Source organism: Muntiacus reevesi, chromosome 5, assembly GCF_963930625.1.
Source record: "Muntiacus reevesi chromosome 5, mMunRee1.1, whole genome shotgun sequence".
Lineage (NCBI taxonomy): Eukaryota > Metazoa > Chordata > Mammalia > Artiodactyla > Cervidae > Muntiacus > Muntiacus reevesi.
In genome coordinates, this window is record NC_089253.1 from 38,135,752 (window position 1) to 38,153,999 (window position 18,248).

General features: G+C 61.5%; 2 protein-coding genes across 6 annotated transcripts in view; both read left to right on the plus strand.

Moving 5' to 3' along the window:
• DAGLA (diacylglycerol lipase alpha) overlaps window positions 1-11,491 on the plus strand; it is a 72,252-nt gene extending 60,761 nt beyond the window's left edge. For all 3 annotated transcript variants that reach the window (XM_065937467.1, XM_065937468.1, XM_065937469.1), the window contains exons 10-20: window positions 457-610; window positions 1,107-1,190; window positions 1,304-1,381; window positions 1,885-1,965; window positions 3,001-3,143; window positions 3,702-3,770; window positions 4,113-4,185; window positions 5,382-5,578; window positions 6,302-6,431; window positions 6,949-7,136; window positions 8,714-11,491. In XM_065937467.1, the coding sequence (XP_065793539.1) occupies window positions 457-610; window positions 1,107-1,190; window positions 1,304-1,381; window positions 1,885-1,965; window positions 3,001-3,143; window positions 3,702-3,770; window positions 4,113-4,185; window positions 5,382-5,578; window positions 6,302-6,431; window positions 6,949-7,136; window positions 8,714-9,662 (2,146 nt within the window). In that variant the 3' untranslated portion in view covers window positions 9,663-11,491. The remainder of the gene's footprint in view (window positions 1-456; window positions 611-1,106; window positions 1,191-1,303; window positions 1,382-1,884; window positions 1,966-3,000; window positions 3,144-3,701; window positions 3,771-4,112; window positions 4,186-5,381; window positions 5,579-6,301; window positions 6,432-6,948; window positions 7,137-8,713) is intronic.
• Window positions 11,492-18,112: 6,621 nt separating this feature from the next.
• Window positions 18,113-18,248, plus strand: part of MYRF (myelin regulatory factor) — a 34,986-nt gene continuing 34,850 nt past the window's right edge. For all 3 annotated transcript variants that reach the window (XM_065936513.1, XM_065936511.1, XM_065936512.1), the window contains exon 1: window positions 18,113-18,234. In XM_065936513.1, coding sequence (XP_065792585.1) covers window positions 18,189-18,234 — 46 coding nt within the window. In that variant the 5' untranslated portion in view covers window positions 18,113-18,188. The remainder of the gene's footprint in view (window positions 18,235-18,248) is intronic.

Below are 18,248 nucleotides of genomic sequence, written 5' to 3' on the forward strand. Positions count from 1 at the left end.
ATCTGGAGCTGAGGGGACTGCAATCCTGGGGGATATCTGGGAGGAGGGTTTTCATGGGTGGTTGAATGTGAGCAGGGTCTGGGGGGCTCTTTGGCACTCAGGTGGTATTTAAAGCCCAAGACTGGGTAAGGCCCTGGGAGCTCGTGTCATTAGAAAGAAGAGGAGGTCCAGGGCTGACCTCTGGTCTCAGTGAGAAGACACAGACGAGAAGAAGCAGTCCAGGAGAGGGTGTGCCTCTGTCAGATGGAGAGAGCGGAGCGGGGCGGGAGAGACCCTCTGGGTCACGTGTTGTCAAGAGGCTGAATAAAGCGAGGCCTGGGGAACGGACTGGAGAGCTTTGCAAGGGGGACTTTCAGAGAGGGCGTGGGGCTGGCTGCAAGAACAGTTCCCGAGAGGATGGGGGAGACCGTGGCTCCATCGGGGTCCCGGGCTCTGAGCCCTCTGCCCCCCGCCCAGGTGCTGCTTGTGTCCTGCCCGGCCCCGGTTCGCCCCCGGAGTCACCATTGAGGAAGACAACTGCTGCGGCTGCAACGCCATCGCCATTCGACGCCACTTCCTGGACGAGAACATGACCGCGGTGGACATCGTCTACACCTCCTGCCACGACGCGGTGAGGGTCCTGGCGGGCTGGTGCGCAGCCTCCCCGCAGCCTGGGTCCTGCGCAGGGGCAGGAGCACTTGGCCTGGCTGGCATGGCTCCCCGAGGTGGGCGAGCCAGAGCTGGGCCGCCTCCTTCTCCCCACCTCCTGGCCTGGGCCCACTCTGGGGCTCGGATGTGGACCCCAGCCCTGCACCTGCTGTTGCGGCTTCCTGGCTCCAGCCTTGGGGGGAAGGAATTGAGGGACACGGAGAGGCACTCGGGAGGGGAGAGGGCAGCGCCTCGGACCGGGCAGGCAGGACCTGGTACTCAGGGTGCCTGAGTCAGCAGAGGTGGGAGGGCAGGGCAGGCTGGGTGCTGGGCTGGGAGGCACCTACTGTGACCCTTGCAGGCCTCAGGGGCCAGTGGAGCCAGACTCCTGGGCCCCAAAGGAAACCTGCTTCCGTCACTTCCCCACATCTGGCCCCAGCCCAGGAGCCACTGAAGCTCATGAGCTGCCCTTCTCCCAGGTCTATGAAACCCCCTTCTACGTGGCAGTGGACCACGACAAGAAGAAGGTGGTGATCAGTATCCGGGGAACGCTGTCCCCCAAGGTACGCCACCCAGTGACCCCGCCCGCCCCCCGGGCCCCTTCACAGCCCCTGGGGGGGCGCCCACCTCCTCCCTGTTCTCAGCCCCACGCCTCACCGTCCTCCCTGCCCCCCAGGACGCCCTGACAGACCTGACCGGTGATGCCGAGCGCCTCCCCGTGGAGGGCCACCACGGCACCTGGCTGGGACATAAGGTACCCCCTCCTCTCGTGGGCCCCCAGTGACCCCCAGGTTTCTTCTCTCTGCTGCCAGCAGGCAGGCCTGGCCCACGGTTGGGGTGGGGGCTCCTCCGGAGTCGCTCCTCTCACCAAGAGAGATGGTCAGAGCAGTGTGGATCAGTCTGGAAGGTGCACTGCCCCCCACTGGCCGGGAACCCCACAGCCCTGTGCAGCCCAGACCCTGTCGCACAAGGGAGAGCTCAAGGAGGCAATGGAGAAGGGATCTCACTGGTTCCTCTTAGACCCACAATCCCTCTGAGCCTCAGTTTTCTCATCTGTGAAATGGAAATAATGTGATCAAATGTCCACCAGCCCACCCCCCCACCCCCCCCCCACCACCGTCAGGTTGTCCTGAGGACCCAAGGGGGACGTGGGTGGGACGGGCTTGGTGAGCGTCACATCACTGGTCTCACTGGTTGCTGACGGGCCCCCCTGCCTCCCCATGAGAGTGACACCCACCTCTGATCCTCCTCACCCAGGGGATGGTCCTCTCGGCCGAGTACATCAAGAAGAAGCTGGAGCAGGAGATGGTCCTGTCCCAGGCCTTCGGGCGAGACCTGGTGAGGGTTTTTTCATACCGCAAACCCTCCCGCAAGGCGACAGGTTGGGAACAGAATGGGTGAATGATGATGCACCCCTACCCGCCCCCCACAAGCCAGACTCGGACACTTTCCTTCCATCCCAGGCCCCCAGCCTTCTCCTCACTGCTCAGTCCCTCCCACCCCTCTGGCCCTTTCTTCTTTTGTACCAGCTCCTCTTGGACACCTCTGCTTGGCCCCACCCGGGTGGTGGGCACCTGCTCAGTGCCGGGCAGCTGAGGCACAAAGGTGGCTCAGGTCCGGAGCTTCTGAGATGCTGAGCAGAAAGAACACAGAACATGATTGCAGAGCAGATAGAAGGGGTGCTGCTGTGGATGGGGTGATCTGGGCCCGGCCCACTGCCCACCCCTCCCTGCGCAGGCAGGCAGCTCCCAAGAGACTCCCAACTGCCCTTCCCACAGTCAAGCCATCCCTGGGCTCAGGAGACCTCGTCCAGCTGTTGGGAGCAGGTCCAGGGATGGGAGCAGGTGACCACATGGTCATAATAGAGCATAATCACCCACATAAAGGTCTGTCCCGGGTGCAGGCTTCTCTGGTGGCTCAGAGGTAAAGGATCCACCTGCCAATGCAGGAGACCCAGGTTCGATCCCTGGGTCAAGAAGATCCCCTGGAGAAGGAAATGGCTACCCACTCCAGTTTTTTGCCTAGGAAACCCCAGGGACAGAGGAGCCTGGCGGGCTACAGTCCATGGGGTCTCAAAGAGTCAGACATGACTTACTGACTGAACAATAGCAACAATCCCAGGTGCAGGCGCATCCTGGAAAATCAGGAAGGGCTTCTCCAAGGAGGTCACCTCTGTGCAAGGTTTTGAAGGATGAGTAGGAGTTTGTTAAATAGTCTCTCTAAGAAGTTGCTCTTTGGGTGTCTAGCTTGGCTCTTCCTCTGCCCAATACAACACAAGATGTGATCCCAGGACCCTGGGGAGCACCCTCTGCCTCCCTGGGGTCAGCCTGGCAGCAGCAGGTCAGGCGTCTCAGGGCTCCTCTCTGCCCCCAGGGCCGCGGAACCAAACACTACGGTCTGATTGTGGTGGGCCACTCCCTGGGCGCGGGCACTGCTGCCATCCTCTCCTTCCTCCTGAGACCCCAGTACCCAACCCTCAAGTGCTTTGCCTACTCCCCCCCAGGGGGCCTGCTGAGGTAAGCAGTCCAGGGCCCCAGACTTGGCTGGGGCTGGTGGTGGGGCAAAGGGTGGACGGTGGGGGGAGCTGGCTTGGGCCGGGGGCTGCACTGGGCAGACTGGTATCTGGTCATCAGGGAATCTAGGGATGGCCTGGAGGGTGGAAGCGGGCGCTCTGTCAAATACCAGGCCCACCCTGGGATCCAGCCCCAGCAAAGAGTTGCTGACAGGGTAGGCGGGAGAGCGACCCCAGCCTCACTCCCCACGGGGTCTTTTTTTTTTTTTCAATTCCTTTATTTGGCTGTGCCAAGTCTTAGGTGTGGCACTCGAGGTCTTTGCTCTTCCCTGTGGCCTGTGAGATCTTTGTAGTTGCCATTTGTGGGATCTAGTTCCCTGACCAGGGATCAAACCCAGGCCCCCGGCCTTGGGAGCTGGGAGTCCTAGCCACTGAACCACCAGGGAAGTCTCCCCCCAGAGGGTCTCGAGTCAAGAGACTGCCCCCAGGAGTGCTGGAGCAGAGCCCCCCGGGACACACCACACCCCTCCGCTGCCTTAGCACCCCTTGGATTTCCTTGCAGCGAGGACGCCATGGAGTACTCCAAGGAGTTTGTGACGGCTGTGGTTCTGGGCAAAGACCTTGTTCCCAGGCAAGTGGGTCCCTCTCTCCCCCGGCCTGGTCTGGGCTGTCCTCCCCCTCAGCCCTCACCCAGGAGGCCCATCTTTCTCACTGAGATTCCCACCTCCTCGAGGGACCCCAGAATCCCCCCGACTCGTGTCCAGGGTGAGAGGAGAGGGTGGATCCGGCCTGCCCCACCGCCCTCCCTGGCCCCGCTTCCTCGCTGGGCCCTGCTGAGCTGCAGGCCCTGCTCCACCCGCCCCGTGACCCTGATGAACTGGTCTCCTTGTTCCAGGGGCTCCAGCTGCCCCTCACCCCCACCTCCCCATCCCTGGCCAGCCCCAGCTGATGCTCTGTCTTGCTCCCTCCCCAGGATCGGCCTCTCCCAGCTGGAAGGCTTCCGCAGACAGCTCCTGGATGTCCTGCAACGAAGCACCAAGCCCAAAGTGAGCTCGCTCACCTCTCTCCCGCCTGGGCACCCAGGGCTCTAGTCTCCCTGACCTCCTCCTGGCCCATGGGTCCCTCGGCACAAAGCACAGGGGCCCCCGCCGCGGGAGGCCAGACTGGGGGTGTGGTTGGTGTCTCAGGACCTCAGGCTCTTAGACTCTCAGCATCTCTGCACTCTCCCCAGCTGCCCCCTGTCTGTCCTTGTGCAGATGGGAAAACTGAGCCCCACAGTGGGCAAGGGACTTACTTTTGCTCACACAGCCCATTGTAACACAGTCAGGACTGGAGCTGAGGACTCCTGAGTCCTGGCCTCTGGGCCCAGAGCCACCTACAGTCAGGCCAAAGCAGTCCCGAGGTTCAGTGGTCCCATGTGACTGGAAGTCCTCCTCCAAAGCCCACCATGATCCTCCAGGCTTAGGGAGGCTGGAGGTCACCTGCAGAGGGGACCTGGGGGCAGTGGGTTCTGATTTTGCCTGTAGCTGAGAGGAGAAAACCAGCCCTTCCTAACCCCCTTGCTCAGGCCCGTGTAGGGTGGGACACTGGAGGCTCCTCCTATAGCAAGCTGGCTTTCAGCGTGCTAGGCCGGGGGTGGGCAGTCTGCGGCCAGGCTCCCCCAGGCAGGCAGGGCCTCTGTGCCCCCAGGCCGGCCCTCTCTCCACTCACCCTCTCAGCCCAGGCGGGACCATTCCCAGCCTTGGTGCCCAGGACCCTCTGGCAGGCAGGGCACTGGGCCAGGGGCCAGGTGCCAGGGTGGGCAGGCAGCAGAGCCTTAGGAGGGGCCTGGTTCCAGGATGTGGAGCTGCCCCTCCCAGGCGCTCGTCTGGCCCAGGAGGCAGTGGGGGTACCTCACGCTGACCTGGCCGAGTGGGTGCAGCTGACCTGAGCTTCAGGGTCTATTCTGCCTCTGACTTACAGCCTAGAGCAAGTCCCCTTCCTTTGCTGGGCCTGTTTCCCGTCGCTCCACAAGGGGTTGACTGGTCTTGCAATCCCAAAATCCAGCCATCCCACGCTAGCTGTCCCTGGCATCTTTTGGCCATCGTGGCCGCCAAGCACTCCAGCCCCGGCCTCTTCTCTGGGCGCTGCCCTTCCCCTGCCCCCTCCCAGCTCCACCGTCACCTGTGAGCCCTCCTTCTGAGCACTTCCCCAGCTGGCCAGTGCTGCTCAGCCCTGACCCCCCCTCCCCCTGTCCCCACAGTGGCGAATCATTGTGGGGGCCACCAAATGCATCCCCAAGTCAGAGCTGCCCGAGGAGGTGGAGGTGACCACGCTGGCCAGCACGCGGCTCTGGACTCACCCCAGCGACCTGACCATCGCCCTGTCAGCCAGCACTCCCCTCTACCCCCCCGGCCGCATCATCCACGTGGTCCACAACCACCCAGCGGAGCAGTGCTGGTACGTGCTACCTGTGACCTGGGCAGCTGGGAGGCTGCAGCGGCCGGGGCAGGGGTGCAAGGGATGGGCCGACCTTCACTCGGTCACCTTGGGGCAGGGGGCAAAGGCTGGGCAGTGATGGCCCAGGGCCCCCACCGTGGGGCTGCCCTAGTCTCGGGCCCTGGATGTGGAATGATCTGCCAGCCCATGCCCCCAGCGTCAGCCCTTCCCTGGTGTTCCCCCAGCACAGCTCCCCCCACTTGCGTCCATTTAAAAGCAAATGCCCTGGAGGGTCACCCTAAGGCCCCGGCTGGCCCACACCTCAGCTGTCAGTTGGCATCACTGCTAGGATCAGCTGGCAGTCAGCTGGTGGGGGCAGGAGAGAGGAAAGGAAGGGCATCAGAGAGACTTCTCCCACCTCGCTCCCCCGACTCCGATCTCTCAGAGGAGTGAACTGGGACCCTGCCCTGGGGATGGAGCAGGAATGGCCGAGACCACAATTCGGCTCTGTGATCAAAGGCTCTGTGAAGGTCAGGACGGGGTCCCAGGCCAGCCTCTCTGGCTCCATTTGGCATAGGTGTTCCTGGCACGGGTGGGGAGCGAGGAGCCCAGGGACGCAGCCCGGCTGGCCTGGCCAGGCAAGGGGTCTCCAAATCCACGCAGGGCCGAGAGCAGGGCCAGGGGGCCAAGGCCAGGCCGCCCCACCCCCTCCCCCTGCTTCCCTCTGGCCCCTGTACCCCTCAGCTGCTGCGAGCAGGAGGAGCCCACGTACTTCGCCATCTGGGGCGACAACAAGGCCTTCAACGAGGTGATCATCTCGCCGGCCATGCTGCATGAACACCTCCCCTATGTGGTCATGGAGGGGCTCAACAAGGTGAGCTGTGGCCCCCGCTGGCTGGGTCCATCCCTGCATTGCACACAAGGGGGCCACGACACCCAGAAGCATCCCCTCCCTGGACACCCAGTGGGCGGGGGAGCCCCTTCGTGTCCTGACCTCCACACCCCGGCTCTGTCCACACCACTGTGTGGTCCTGGGGTGGCAGAGTCTAGAAGATGCGTGGGGACCTGTCCCTGAGGCAGGCTGGGCTCAGAAACCCCAAAGCCACCTGGCCCTGGGCGGATACACAGCCAAGCAGGGGCCGCCTTGGCCATCTCCCGACCGTGGAACGGCTGACCACAGGGCAGCTCCAGTCTGGCCCATGTGTGGGGCGAGCCTCCATCACAGGGCCCGTCCCTGGCCTTCCTGGAGGAGCGGGGGCCTGGCAGGAAGGAGGGTGGGCCCGGCTGACCCCATGAAGGTCTCTCGGGCCTGAGAAGCCTGGCCTGCCACCTTGCGCCCACTCGTGATTGTCACCCCTCGGCCACTGCCGGCTTCCCCGTCCCATCCCCAGGTGCTGGAGAACTACAACAAGGGGAAGACTGCCCTGCTGTCCGCTGCGAAGGTCATGGTGAGCCCCACGGAGGTGGACCTGACCCCCGAGCTCATCTTCCAGCAGCAGCCGCTGCCCACGGGGCCACCTGTGCCTGCCGGCCTGGCTCTGGAGCTGCCTGCTGCAGACCACCGCAATAGCAGCGTCAGGTCAGTGCTGTTCCCCACCCCAGGGAGTGCGTGCAGGGGCCCCAAGTGTGCCTTCAGAGCATGAATGCTTGTGGACCTTCGTATATACACCCTGGTCCCTCGTATGTTCACACAGCTCTGTACGCATGCACAGGAGCGGTTGCCCTCTTGTTTGGGGTCACTCCTGCTCTGCCCCCCACTGCCCCTCAGCCTGCCACCACTGAAGCCCATGTGGGCCAGTGGGCGTCTAGGGATGCACACACCCCCAATCACAAACACAGATTCACTTATTAGCCGTTTAGACCCAAACAGGTGGCCACCCGTGCACTTACACACACACACACACACACACATTTGTTGTTCCGTTGCTCAGTCGTGTCTGATTCTTTGTGACTCCCTGGACTGCAGCATGCCAGGCTTCCCTGTCGTTCACCATCTCCTGGAGTTTGCTCAAACTCATGTCCACTGAGTCAGTGATGCCATCCGATCATCTCATCCTCTGTTGTCCCCTTCTCCTCCTGCCTTCAATCTGTCCCAGCATCAGGGTCTTTTCCAATGAGTTGGCTCTTTGCATCATGTGTTAAAGCATACATGTGTATATACTTGTGTTCACAGATAGTAGCTCTGAGTGTACAGAGCCGCATACCGACAGACTCACATATAGAACACACACCAAGACAGCAGCCAACACACTTGTACGAACACAGGTATATGCTTGCACAGGCAACCATGCACGTAAATGAGGGATGCACTGAGTGCCCAGCCACTCAGATACCTGGACCGCTGACACGCAACGCATGCTGCACACAAAACAGAGGTGTGCGCACACACCCTGCGTTCATACACACCCTTTGGGGCCTCTGAGGCTGTGGCTCTTGAGGCGGAAGGGGCTCCTCCTGCCTCTCTGGGGCCCTTCCCTTCCAGGTCCTGGGTCCCGGTGACAAACCTGGCCCAGAGGCAGCTGAGAAGGGTGCTGGTGGCTTCCCGGCCCTTGGCGGGCACGCTTGGACGTCTCTCCCTGCTGCTGACCAGACGGGGGAGCCAGTGTCCATGCAGCCACAGTAACCGCTGCTTCCCCGTCCCTGGACTTTCATTCACTCCCTGCAGGCCGGTGTGCGGAGCCCAGGGCTCCGGGGCCCCATCCAGCAGAGGGCTACACCCCCTGGGAGAGGTGGGAGGGATTCCAGGGTGAGGAAGGAAGGAAGAGCACCTCGGAAGGGAACCCCTCTGGGTGCTGGACCTGGTGGATGCGGCTCTCAGCTGTGCCGCCTCCCTCCCTGCCTTCCCTCCTTCCCTCTCTCCTTCACCTCTGCCTGCAGGGACCTGGGGCAGCCAGTCTCTCTGGGCCTCAGTCTCCTGGTCGGTACAATGGTACTAGTGTCCCCTGCCCACCGCTGTCCTGCTCAGCCCTGCATCGACCCTCCTGTCTTCTATCTTGGGGTCTCCTGAGCTGATTTTAAAAATGAGGGTTCCCTGTCCCCAGACGGTTCAACTACCTCCCCCTCCTCCCCTCCCCAGGTTCCGTCCAGCTAGAGGAGCTGGGGGTGGGTCTCCCCGCCCCTCTGAGTCTCACCCTTCCCTGCCCTCCCCCGCTGCAGGAGCAAGTCCCAGTCTGAGATGAGCCTGGAGGGCTTCTCCGAGGGCCGGCTGCTCTCCCCCGTGGCCGCGGCCTCTGCGGCCCGCCAGGACCCGGTGGAGCTGCTGCTGCTGTCCACCCAGGAGCGGCTGGCGGCCGAGCTGCAGGCGCGGCGGGCGCCACTGGCCACCATGGAGAGCCTGTCGGACACGGAGTCTCTGTACAGCTTCGACTCGCGCCGCTCCTCCGGCTTCCGCAGCATCCGCGGCTCGCCCAGCCTCCACGCCGTGCTGGAGCGCGACGAGGGCCACCTCTTCTACATCGACCCGGCCATCCCCGAGGAGAACCCGTCCCTGAGCTCGCGCACCGAGCTGCTGGCGGCCGACAGCCTGTCCAAGCACTCGCAGGACACGCAGCCCCTGGAGGCCGCCCTGGGCAGCGGGGGCGTCACCCCCGAGCGGCCCCCCAGCGCGGCGGCCAACGAGGAGCCGGAGGAAGGGGGCGGAGCCCCCCGCAGCGGAGAGCTGGCGCTGCAGGAGAGGCGCCTGGGGGACTCGCCCAGCCCGCAGGTGCTAGAGTTCGCCGAGTTCATCGACAGCCTCTTCAACTTGGACAGCAAGAGCAGTTCCTTCCAGGACCTCTACTGCATGGTGGCGCCGGAGAGCCCCACCAGCGACTACGCCGAGGGCCCCAAGTCCCCCAGCCAGCAGGAGATCCTGCTGCGAGCCCAGTTCGAGCCCAATCTGGTGCCCAAGCCCCCGCGGCTCTTCGCCGGCTCGGCCGACCCCTCCTCGGGCATCTCGCTGTCACCCTCCTTCCCACTCAGCTCCTCGGGCGAGCTCATGGACCTGACCCCCACGGGCCTCAGCAGCCAGGAGTGCCTGGCGGTGGACAAGGTCCGGACTTCTACCCAGGCCGGCCACGGGGCCAGCCCCACCAAGCAGGACGACCTGGTCATCTCGGCACGCTAGCAGCACCCAGGAGTGGCTACCGACCTTGGCCCAGGCCAGAGCAGGTGGTTCCTTCGGGCTCCTGGTGGCTGCCCCTCAGGCCGGGCAGCTTTAGGGAGAGGCCCCTCCTGGGCCAGTGTCGCCTTAGGCGTTGAGCACTGCTGCTGAGCTGGGGGGTCCGCCTCCCTACCTCAGCTTAGGACCCCCCCGGAGCCAAGGCAGCTGGGATCTGGGCCCTCCAGATAGGGAATGACAGGGAGGGCCGTGAGCAGGGAGGAGGCTGCAGGGACAGCCTGCCGGGGTGGGGCAGGGCCGCACTCTGCCCTCCCAGCCTGGCTGCTCCCCTGCAGGGGCATCCTGGCACCCCCTATTCCGGGACAGGCCATGCGTATGCTGACTCCCCACCACTGCCCTCTGGCTGCTCTCCCAGGGCCGAGATGGAGAGCGGGCCCTCCCCACATATTCTCATCTGTGGTCCAGGCTGGCACCTGCCCTGGCCACCCCGAGATCTGGTGCCTGCTGGCCAGCCCCCTGGGGGTGACCCCCCCCAAGGTGGCCCGCAGTGCTGAGTATGTTTACAGAAGCTGCTGGGCTGGGCTCAGGATGTGTCCTGGGCTTGCAAGCCCCCCTCGCCCTGGCGATCGTGTGTTCAGCCGCCCCTTTCTAAGCAGGCAGGGGCCAGCCTCCACAGGGCCCACAGCAGCCATGGGGCCTGGAGGTGGCCCATCCATCTCTGCTTGATGTCCCTCACGGTGATCCCTCTGTCGATGGGTCCTGGGTACCCGGACCTGCCTGCCCTGCCAGCCCGTTCCTTCCTGGCCTGCCTTCTACCCTCAGGATGCTGGCCACTCAAAGGGTGGAGGGCACAGGTGTGAAAACCCCTGGCTACAGATTCAGTGCCCTGGGCAGAAGGAAGGCCCTACCCCACCCCGCCCTTTAATCACCTCCCCTAGGCCTCGGCACTCCAGGCCCTGGGATCTGAAACCAAACAAGCCTCTGCTCCCCGAAGCTCCCACTCCTTGCCCCCCGCCCTGGGCTTTCTCCTGGGAGCTGGGCTCTCTCCCCTCCCACCCACCGTGTCCTGTTGTCAGGAAGAGGGGCCGAGAGTAGGGTATTGTGGGACCTGGCTAGAGACCCGGGAGGGCCAGGGGCTTAGCCTGAGGCCTCCACAGCCTCCACTGGAGGGGCGCCTTCCCTGCTAGGTTGGGGAAGCATAGGGGATGGGGTGGAGACCCCGCCTGTCCCTGGAGGCCCAGCAGAGGGGTGGTGCATGCTGGGGTGGGAGTGTGTGTGTGTGCATGTGCATGAGTGTGTGCTGTCCCTGAGGACAGGGTCGGGGGGGTGGCTGGAGCGCCCTCCCCGCCCCGTCTGCCCACTGGCCCCCACCTCGGCCTGCCAAAACAGCAGGCAGCCAACACGAGGGGCGCCATGCAGTGGGGGCCACGGGACAAGCTCAACTTCTGACACACGGTCCCCCCCGCCCTCGTCTCGCCGGCCACTCTGACCTCTGGTTTGGAAGACGGGTGTGTGCCGAGGCGTTGACCGCCTGCTTGTGCCTTCATCTCCTCGGAGGCATGGTCCCCCCTACTCTGGGCCCACCACGGCCTCCCTGGGTCCCTCGCCTAGGGCTTCCCTCACCAAGACCCCCATCTCACGATCACTGCTATCTGGGACCCCTGCCCACCCTACCACATGGTGACAGAGACCTGGGAGCTGGGCCTCCCTCACCCTCTGTGACTCCCACCCTCATCAATCTCCTGCCCCTGCTGGCTGCCCCCCCACTGCCCCTCTGCACAGAAGCAAGATGGAATCAGTGGCTCTTAGAGTTAAAAAAAAAAAAAAAAGACAAATCATAAATCAGAGTAAAGTTCCAACTAGCACCCCAGCCAATAGCAGGGGGGCTTGGGATCTGGCCTTTTAATTCCTCCTCCACCAGGGTGGGCCTGGGACTTCTGAGGGGGCGTGGTGCCCACCCATGCCCAGGACTGAGCCATCAGGGACAGACTCCCCACCCCCAAGGCTGCAGCTGCACAGGGTTGCAGGCTTGGGGCTGGGGCAGGCTCAGACTCAGCCCTGGACGCCCCCGGGTCAGCCCACCCCCTCCCCACCTCGCCCCTGGAGGATGGGCCTGCTGCGTGTGTCTCCCTTCCTCCACGCACCACACTCAGGGGGGTCTGAGCCACCCCCCTCAGCCCAGCTCGGCTCAGACAGACCCCCCACTCTGTCCCCCAGACCCGCAGCACAAGGTCTCCCGGACGGCACCGGCCCGTCCTCCCAGGGGCCTGGGCGACCTCCATATGCAATCAGTAGTGAGAGCTGGGCGCCACAGACACTCATGCACTGTTCGTGCCATCCTCCCGTGACTTTTTTGTACCTAATGTATGAAAGATCCAAACTAATATTGCTGTAAAAAGGAGAGACAAATTAATATAGCTTATTCTATAAATATATCTGTATATAAAGGTTTCTGTATATTGTATAGAGCTGTGTATAAACTGGATGTAGAAGCACGCTGGCTGCCTGGAGTGACCTCTCTTGCCCGCAGGTTGGGTGGGGGTGGATCTCCGTGGCAGAGTGGTGGGAGGGGGGACCCCCCCACCCCAGCCCAAGGTCGGCTGTCACCACTGTCAATGCCCTGGTCCAGGACCACCCTTGGAGTCGCAGTGAGAAACCAGAAAACACTTGAAGCCCCGTTTGAATGGGGGCAGCTCCTTGTTGGACCCTGCCTGTGTCAGACATGTGCCAGGGGATCTGTCTGACCTTGTTAGGGCCCTTTCTTCCCCCTGGCAGGTCTGACAGTGCCTGCCCTTCCCCACTCCGACCCCGACTGCTGGAAGCCAGGGGTAGGGGGTGGCCGGTTGGTGAGGGCACTGAAACTCCCGATCTGGGTAGCACTGGAATGCAGGGGCCACTGGAAGTCTTTGCTGAGAGCTTCCCTGTGAAAGTGTCTAGTAGCTCAGTCGTGTCTGATTTTGTGATGCCATAGACTGTAGCCCGCCAGGCTCCTCTGTCCATGAGATTCTCCAGGCAAGTGGGTAGCCATTCCCTTCTCCAGAGGATCTTCCTGGCCCAGGGATCGAACCCGGGTCTCCCACATTGCAGGCAGATCCTTTACTGTCCTAGCCACCAGGGAAGCCCGTCTTGGCAGCACTCAGACCGGAACTCAAGATCTCTCATCATGGAGACCTCCTAGCCCACCTTCCCTAGGGAGGGTGCAAAAGCCCTGGTCAGGCCCAGGGACCCCCTTCCAGCCTGGCCCCAGGCCAGTGATTCCTGAGTAGTGGCTGCAAGGCCAGGGTGGGCAGGCGGCCAGGCCGCCTGCCAGCCCGGTGCCCAGGTCTGCCCTCTCCGGACAGCAGATGGCGCTGTTCCTCCAGCCAGTCCCAAGGGGACCTGCACCAGCGCCGCCCAGGCATGGACCAGCCAAGGTCTGACCAGACCTGGACCTTCCCCTCCCCACACTGCCCACGCTCCCAGCTCTGAGCGCAGACTGAGGGGCTGGGGAGGGTGACAGAGTGGTTCTGTCTTCCCCCAGGCCTCTTTGAACAGAGGAAGCGGAGGCTACATAAAGGTGGAAACCTTCTCGAGGGCGCTCAGGCCCAGGGACAGACCTAGGACTAAAATCCAGGCCTTCCCAGCCCCGGACGGTGGCCTCCACACTCGCCTAATGGTTTTCAGAGGCTCTTCACACCTTGTGGTCTCATTTGGTTTGCAAATTGTCCTATCAGGGGAGCAGGAGCAGAAGCTGAGGATCAGAGAGGTTCTGTGACTTGCCTGAGGTCACACAGCCAGAGTGTGGAACGGGGAAAGGCTCTCATGAGGAGCGACTGGGGGAAGGACTGGAGTAGCGCCTTGCCTCCCAGACCCCACTCAGCATCCCCAGATGGCCTGTCCCATGTCAGCTGGGAGGGAGGTGGGAGAGAGAGGTGACTCTGCAGGACCCCTCGCTCGCTGACTCCCTGGGTTCACGCTCACTACCCTTTGGGCCCTCCTCTCTTCCTCTGCAAAGTGGGCAGGTGCCAAAGGCTGTCTGAGTCCACAGGAGGCCCAGAGTCCTGCAGGTTGCAGTAGAGAGGGTTCTGTCCCCAGCGCTCCACCCTCCCCTGGGCCAGCCTCCAGCCCGTTACTCATTAATGCTCGTGTCCCTGCCTCCCTCTCCCCGGGGTTGCCTGCTGAGTGGCTGCCTCTTCCTGACCCAACTGCCCCCTCAAGGCCCAGCACTGGGCTCTGACCTGGAATCAGAGAAAACCTCATTTATCAATCACCTCCCTGGTACTTAACCTACACCGTGAGGTGGGAATAATGGGTTGACTCAGAGATGAAGGTGCAGAGGACGGGCCTTGCAGAATGGTTGAGCCAGCCCCAGGGACAGCTATGTCTGCCGGGCCAGCATGGAAATCTTGGTCCCTCACTCGTGTGGTGTGGTGAGGAGGGGGTACTGGCAGGGACTCCTCTCCATGGAGGGGTTCCCTCAAGGTCCTGCTTACACAAAGCTCTCTGGGGCTCCCTCACCAGCCTCAACCTCCTTCATTATGGAGTTGGAGGGTGGTAGCTTTGAGTCTTCGCTAAGCCCTGGAGTCTGGGATCTTTCAGCCTCCCTAGTCCCCCAGCACAGAGATTAAGATCCCAGGGCACCACTGCTCCCTTGCTCAGTGGTTTAGTGGAGTCAGAGGTGACAGCAGGACTAACAACCCCCTGAGCGAGGTCAGCTCCCATGAGATGAACAGGAAGCCCCATCCCACCGCATGCATCTTCAAGGCTCATGCGCCAAGACCCAACAACCCAGCCTGAGGACTTGGGTGCTGGGGAGGAAATACGCATAGCCCCACCCACCCATTGCCAGGGTAAGGCATCACTTGCGGATGGGGACCGCCTCCTAACGGTAGACTTTTTGGGCACCGCGTGGGATGTGGCAGGAAGACCTGCGGATGGGGGAGGCTTATAAAGAAGCTGATTTTCCAGGCGGTCCTGGGCAACTCCTAAAATAAATTCATTTTAAAAAATCACTCGGCGTAGGCGGGTGTCTACTTTGTCCGCGGGGCGGGCCTGACCCGGGTGGGGGAAGGGGCAGAGCAGAGAATAACAATTGTCTTAAGGGAGGCTGCAGAGGGGGAAAAACCTCTGGGGTGTATCAGCTGGAAAAGAATAGGCGTCTCAGTGTGGCGCTCTCCCTCCCTCAGTCGGGCCCCTGCGGGGGGAGCGCCGGTCAGCACACACAGCTGGGGCCTCCAGCAAAGTCCATTTCTATATATCTAAGAGCAACAGCTCGGAGAGCGGCCCCCGGGGGACAAAACCTCATTGTGAGGTGCCCGCCGGGCTGGGCACCCCCTCCCCCAGTCCCAGAACTGTCGTGGCATTGACCCTCCTCGGCGGGCCACCACGGGCCTGCTGACTGGGCCACATCTGGGCTCAGGCCCCGGTCGTCCCCCCCACCCCCACCAAGGCTGGCCGCTGGGGAGGAGGAGGAGGGTGGCCTGGGTGGGAACCGCTTTGCAGGCTCTCATCGCCACCCCCACCCAGCAGCCCAGCTCGCCCCCCACCCCACACTGTACTCTGAGGGGCCACCGGTGGGCTGGCTAGACTGGCATCTTGATCTGCCAGTGGGTCCCCCCCACCACCCCCTCCTTGCCCTCTGTTTCAGTTTTGTCTTCCAGCAATCAGCGCCAAGGAAACCAAGCCTGAATATTCACGGCAAGGACTGACGCTGAGGCTGAAGCTCCAATACATTGGCCACCTGATGCAACTAACTGACTTCCTGGAAAAGCCCCCAATGTTGGGAAAGATAGAAGGCAGGAGGAGAAGGGGGTGACAGGGGCTGAGATGGTTGGATGGCATCATCGACTCAATGGACATGAGTTTGAGCAAGCTCTGGGAAATAGTGAAAGACAGGGAAGCCTGGTGTGCTGCAGTCCCTGGGGTGGCAAAGAGGAGAACACGGCTTAGCGTCTGGACAACAACAAAACAGGGCTGGGCTGGGGTGGGTTTTTTCCCAGCCCCCGTGCTGTGTCTGAGGACCCAGGGAGGCTGTGAGCGGAGCCACTCTGTAGTGAGATGATTCGCTGGGTCCGGGATTCCAGAATTCCCTGCTTCCGAGGTTTCAGAGTTCTAAGATTCTGCAGTTTGAAGACGCCACCCTCCAGTCATTCATTCATCACATCTATCAATATTTTGAGCACCTCCTGAATGCCAAGTAGCATTTTTGGTGTTGAAGTTAGGGCAATGACCAAGCCAGAAAAAGCCCTTACCTTCATAGAGCTTCCATTCATGAGCGAGGAGAAGAATGGTAACAAAGAGTAGATACAAATCTTTTATGTGGTGAGAAATAAAGGCTAGGTAGGGGGACCTGGGCTTCCCAGGTTGCCCTAGTGGTAAAGAACTCGCCCGCTAGTGCAGGAGACTTTAAGAGATGCGGATTCAATCCCTGGGTCAGGAAGATCCCCTGTAGGAGGGCATGGCAACCCACTCCAGTATTCTTGCCTGCAGAATCCCAGGGACAGAGGAGCCTGTGGGCTACAACCCACGGAGTTGCAAAGAGTTAGACACAACTGAGCGACCTAGCACTTACGCACACAGGGGGAATTGCTTTCAATAGGATGGCCAGTGAGGTGATGAGTGAGCTGAGACTGACTATTCCGAAGGAGCCAGCTCAGGGGAACCAATGTTGCAGACAGATGGAACAGCATGTGCCAAGGCCCTGCGGCAGGTGTGAGTCTGGCATGTTTGAGTGATGGTAAGGAGGACTTTTGGTGGCTGTGACTTAGCAATGGAGAGAAAAGGAGATGATGCGGTCAGCATTACAGGCAGGAGCAGGTTACACATGACCTTGGAAACCAGGGTGGAGGTTTAGATGTTGTTTTTATTTTTTAAATTTTTATTGGAGTATAATTGATTTACAGTGCTGCGTTAGTTTCTGTTGTGTAGCAAAGTGAATCAGTTATACACACATGTGTGCTAAGTCTCTTTAGTCACGTCTAACTCTTTGCGACCCTACGGACGGTAGCCCATCAGGCTCCTCTGTCCATGGGATTCTCCAGGCAAGAATACTGGAGTGGGTTGCCATTTCCTCTTCCAGGGGATCTTCCCGACCCAGGGATGGAACCCTTGTCTCTTAAGTCTCCTGCATTGACAGGCGGGTTTCTTTATCACTAGCACAAACCAGGAAGCCTATCATATACATACACAAATATAATGCCATTTGCAGGAGCATGGTAGGACCTAGATATTATTTTGAGTGCAAAGGGAAACCCCAGGTTTTAGTAAAGAGTGACATGATCCGATCTACATTTTAAAAAGAGTGATTTGGGTGACTACCCTGGCCATCCAGTGTTTGAGACTCTGTGCTTTCCAATGCAGGAATACTGCGGTGGGAGTATCCATCCCTGGTTGGGGAACTAAGATCCCACGTGCTACGTGGCTGGCCAAAGAAAAAATAAATAAAAATAGATAAACAAAAAGAGTGATGTGGGAGGATTATAGAGGAGATCAGTGGAGAGATAGGCTGTGCTATTTGGCAGAAAAGAAATGAGAGGCACTCACAGAGATGGAGACAGAGAGAGAAGGCTGGTGGATTCACTCGGAGGGGACCCTCCTGGATGACGGATGGAGCAGTTTCCCAGGTCAGCCGGACCTGGCTCTGCTGTTGCCTTTGACCCTAATCACTTTGAAACTGTTAGACCTGGACTGTCCAATATCGCAGCTACACATAAGCTATTTAAATATAAACTAATTAAAATTAACTAAAAATTGAGAAGTCAGTTTCCCAGTCTCAACAGCCACTTTTCAAGTGCTTGGCCGCCAGATGTGGCTGATGGCGACCCTGATGGAAGACAGAGAAGTATCCCCCATCACTGCAAGGTTGTACAGGACAGACTTCCTCAGACGGTACTGAACTTCACTGAGCCTCAGCGTTCTCATCTGTAAAATCATGTAGTAGTCTCTCCTCGACTTAGCAGCAGCAGCAGCAGTCTCTCCTTGGTAGGGTACCTGAGAGGATGTACTCAGAGATAATGCCCGTGGAGCACTCAGGGTGGGCTTGGCCCCCAGCGAATGTTTGAGAAATGCAAGTTATTATTGCTGAGATGGGCGGTGGGTCAGCAGAGGAAAAGGGGGCTGTCCCTGAGGTTTGGTTCTGAACATCTAAGATTGAGAAGCCCGCTGTCTTCTCTTTCCCCAGGGGCAGGCGAGGACTGCGGGGGTCCGGGCCTCCCGCAGCCCAGGGGTCTGGCGGCGCAGCGAGCCCCCCACCCCACCTCAATTAGGACGCCCCCCCTTCCCGCCGAGCGCCCCCTGGAGGAGCCGCGCGCATCCTGCCCGGCGCGGGGCTGCGGAGGACCGGCAGGGGGCGCGGCGCGCGGCCGGCGGGCGGGGCGCGTGCGGGGCGGGCAGGGGCCGGGCCAGGCCCGCGCTGGGGGCGAGCGCGGCGGCGGGCCGGGCGGGACCGCAGCGGGAGCCGAGCCGGGACTGTCGCGCTGGCCGCGCCGGCGATGCCGCGCCCCCGGGCCGGGCTGTAGCGGGGCCGGGGCGGAGTGCGCGCCGGGCAGACCGGACATGGAGGTGGTGGACGAGACGGAGGCGCTGCAGCGCTTCTTCGAAGGTGAGGGACCGCGC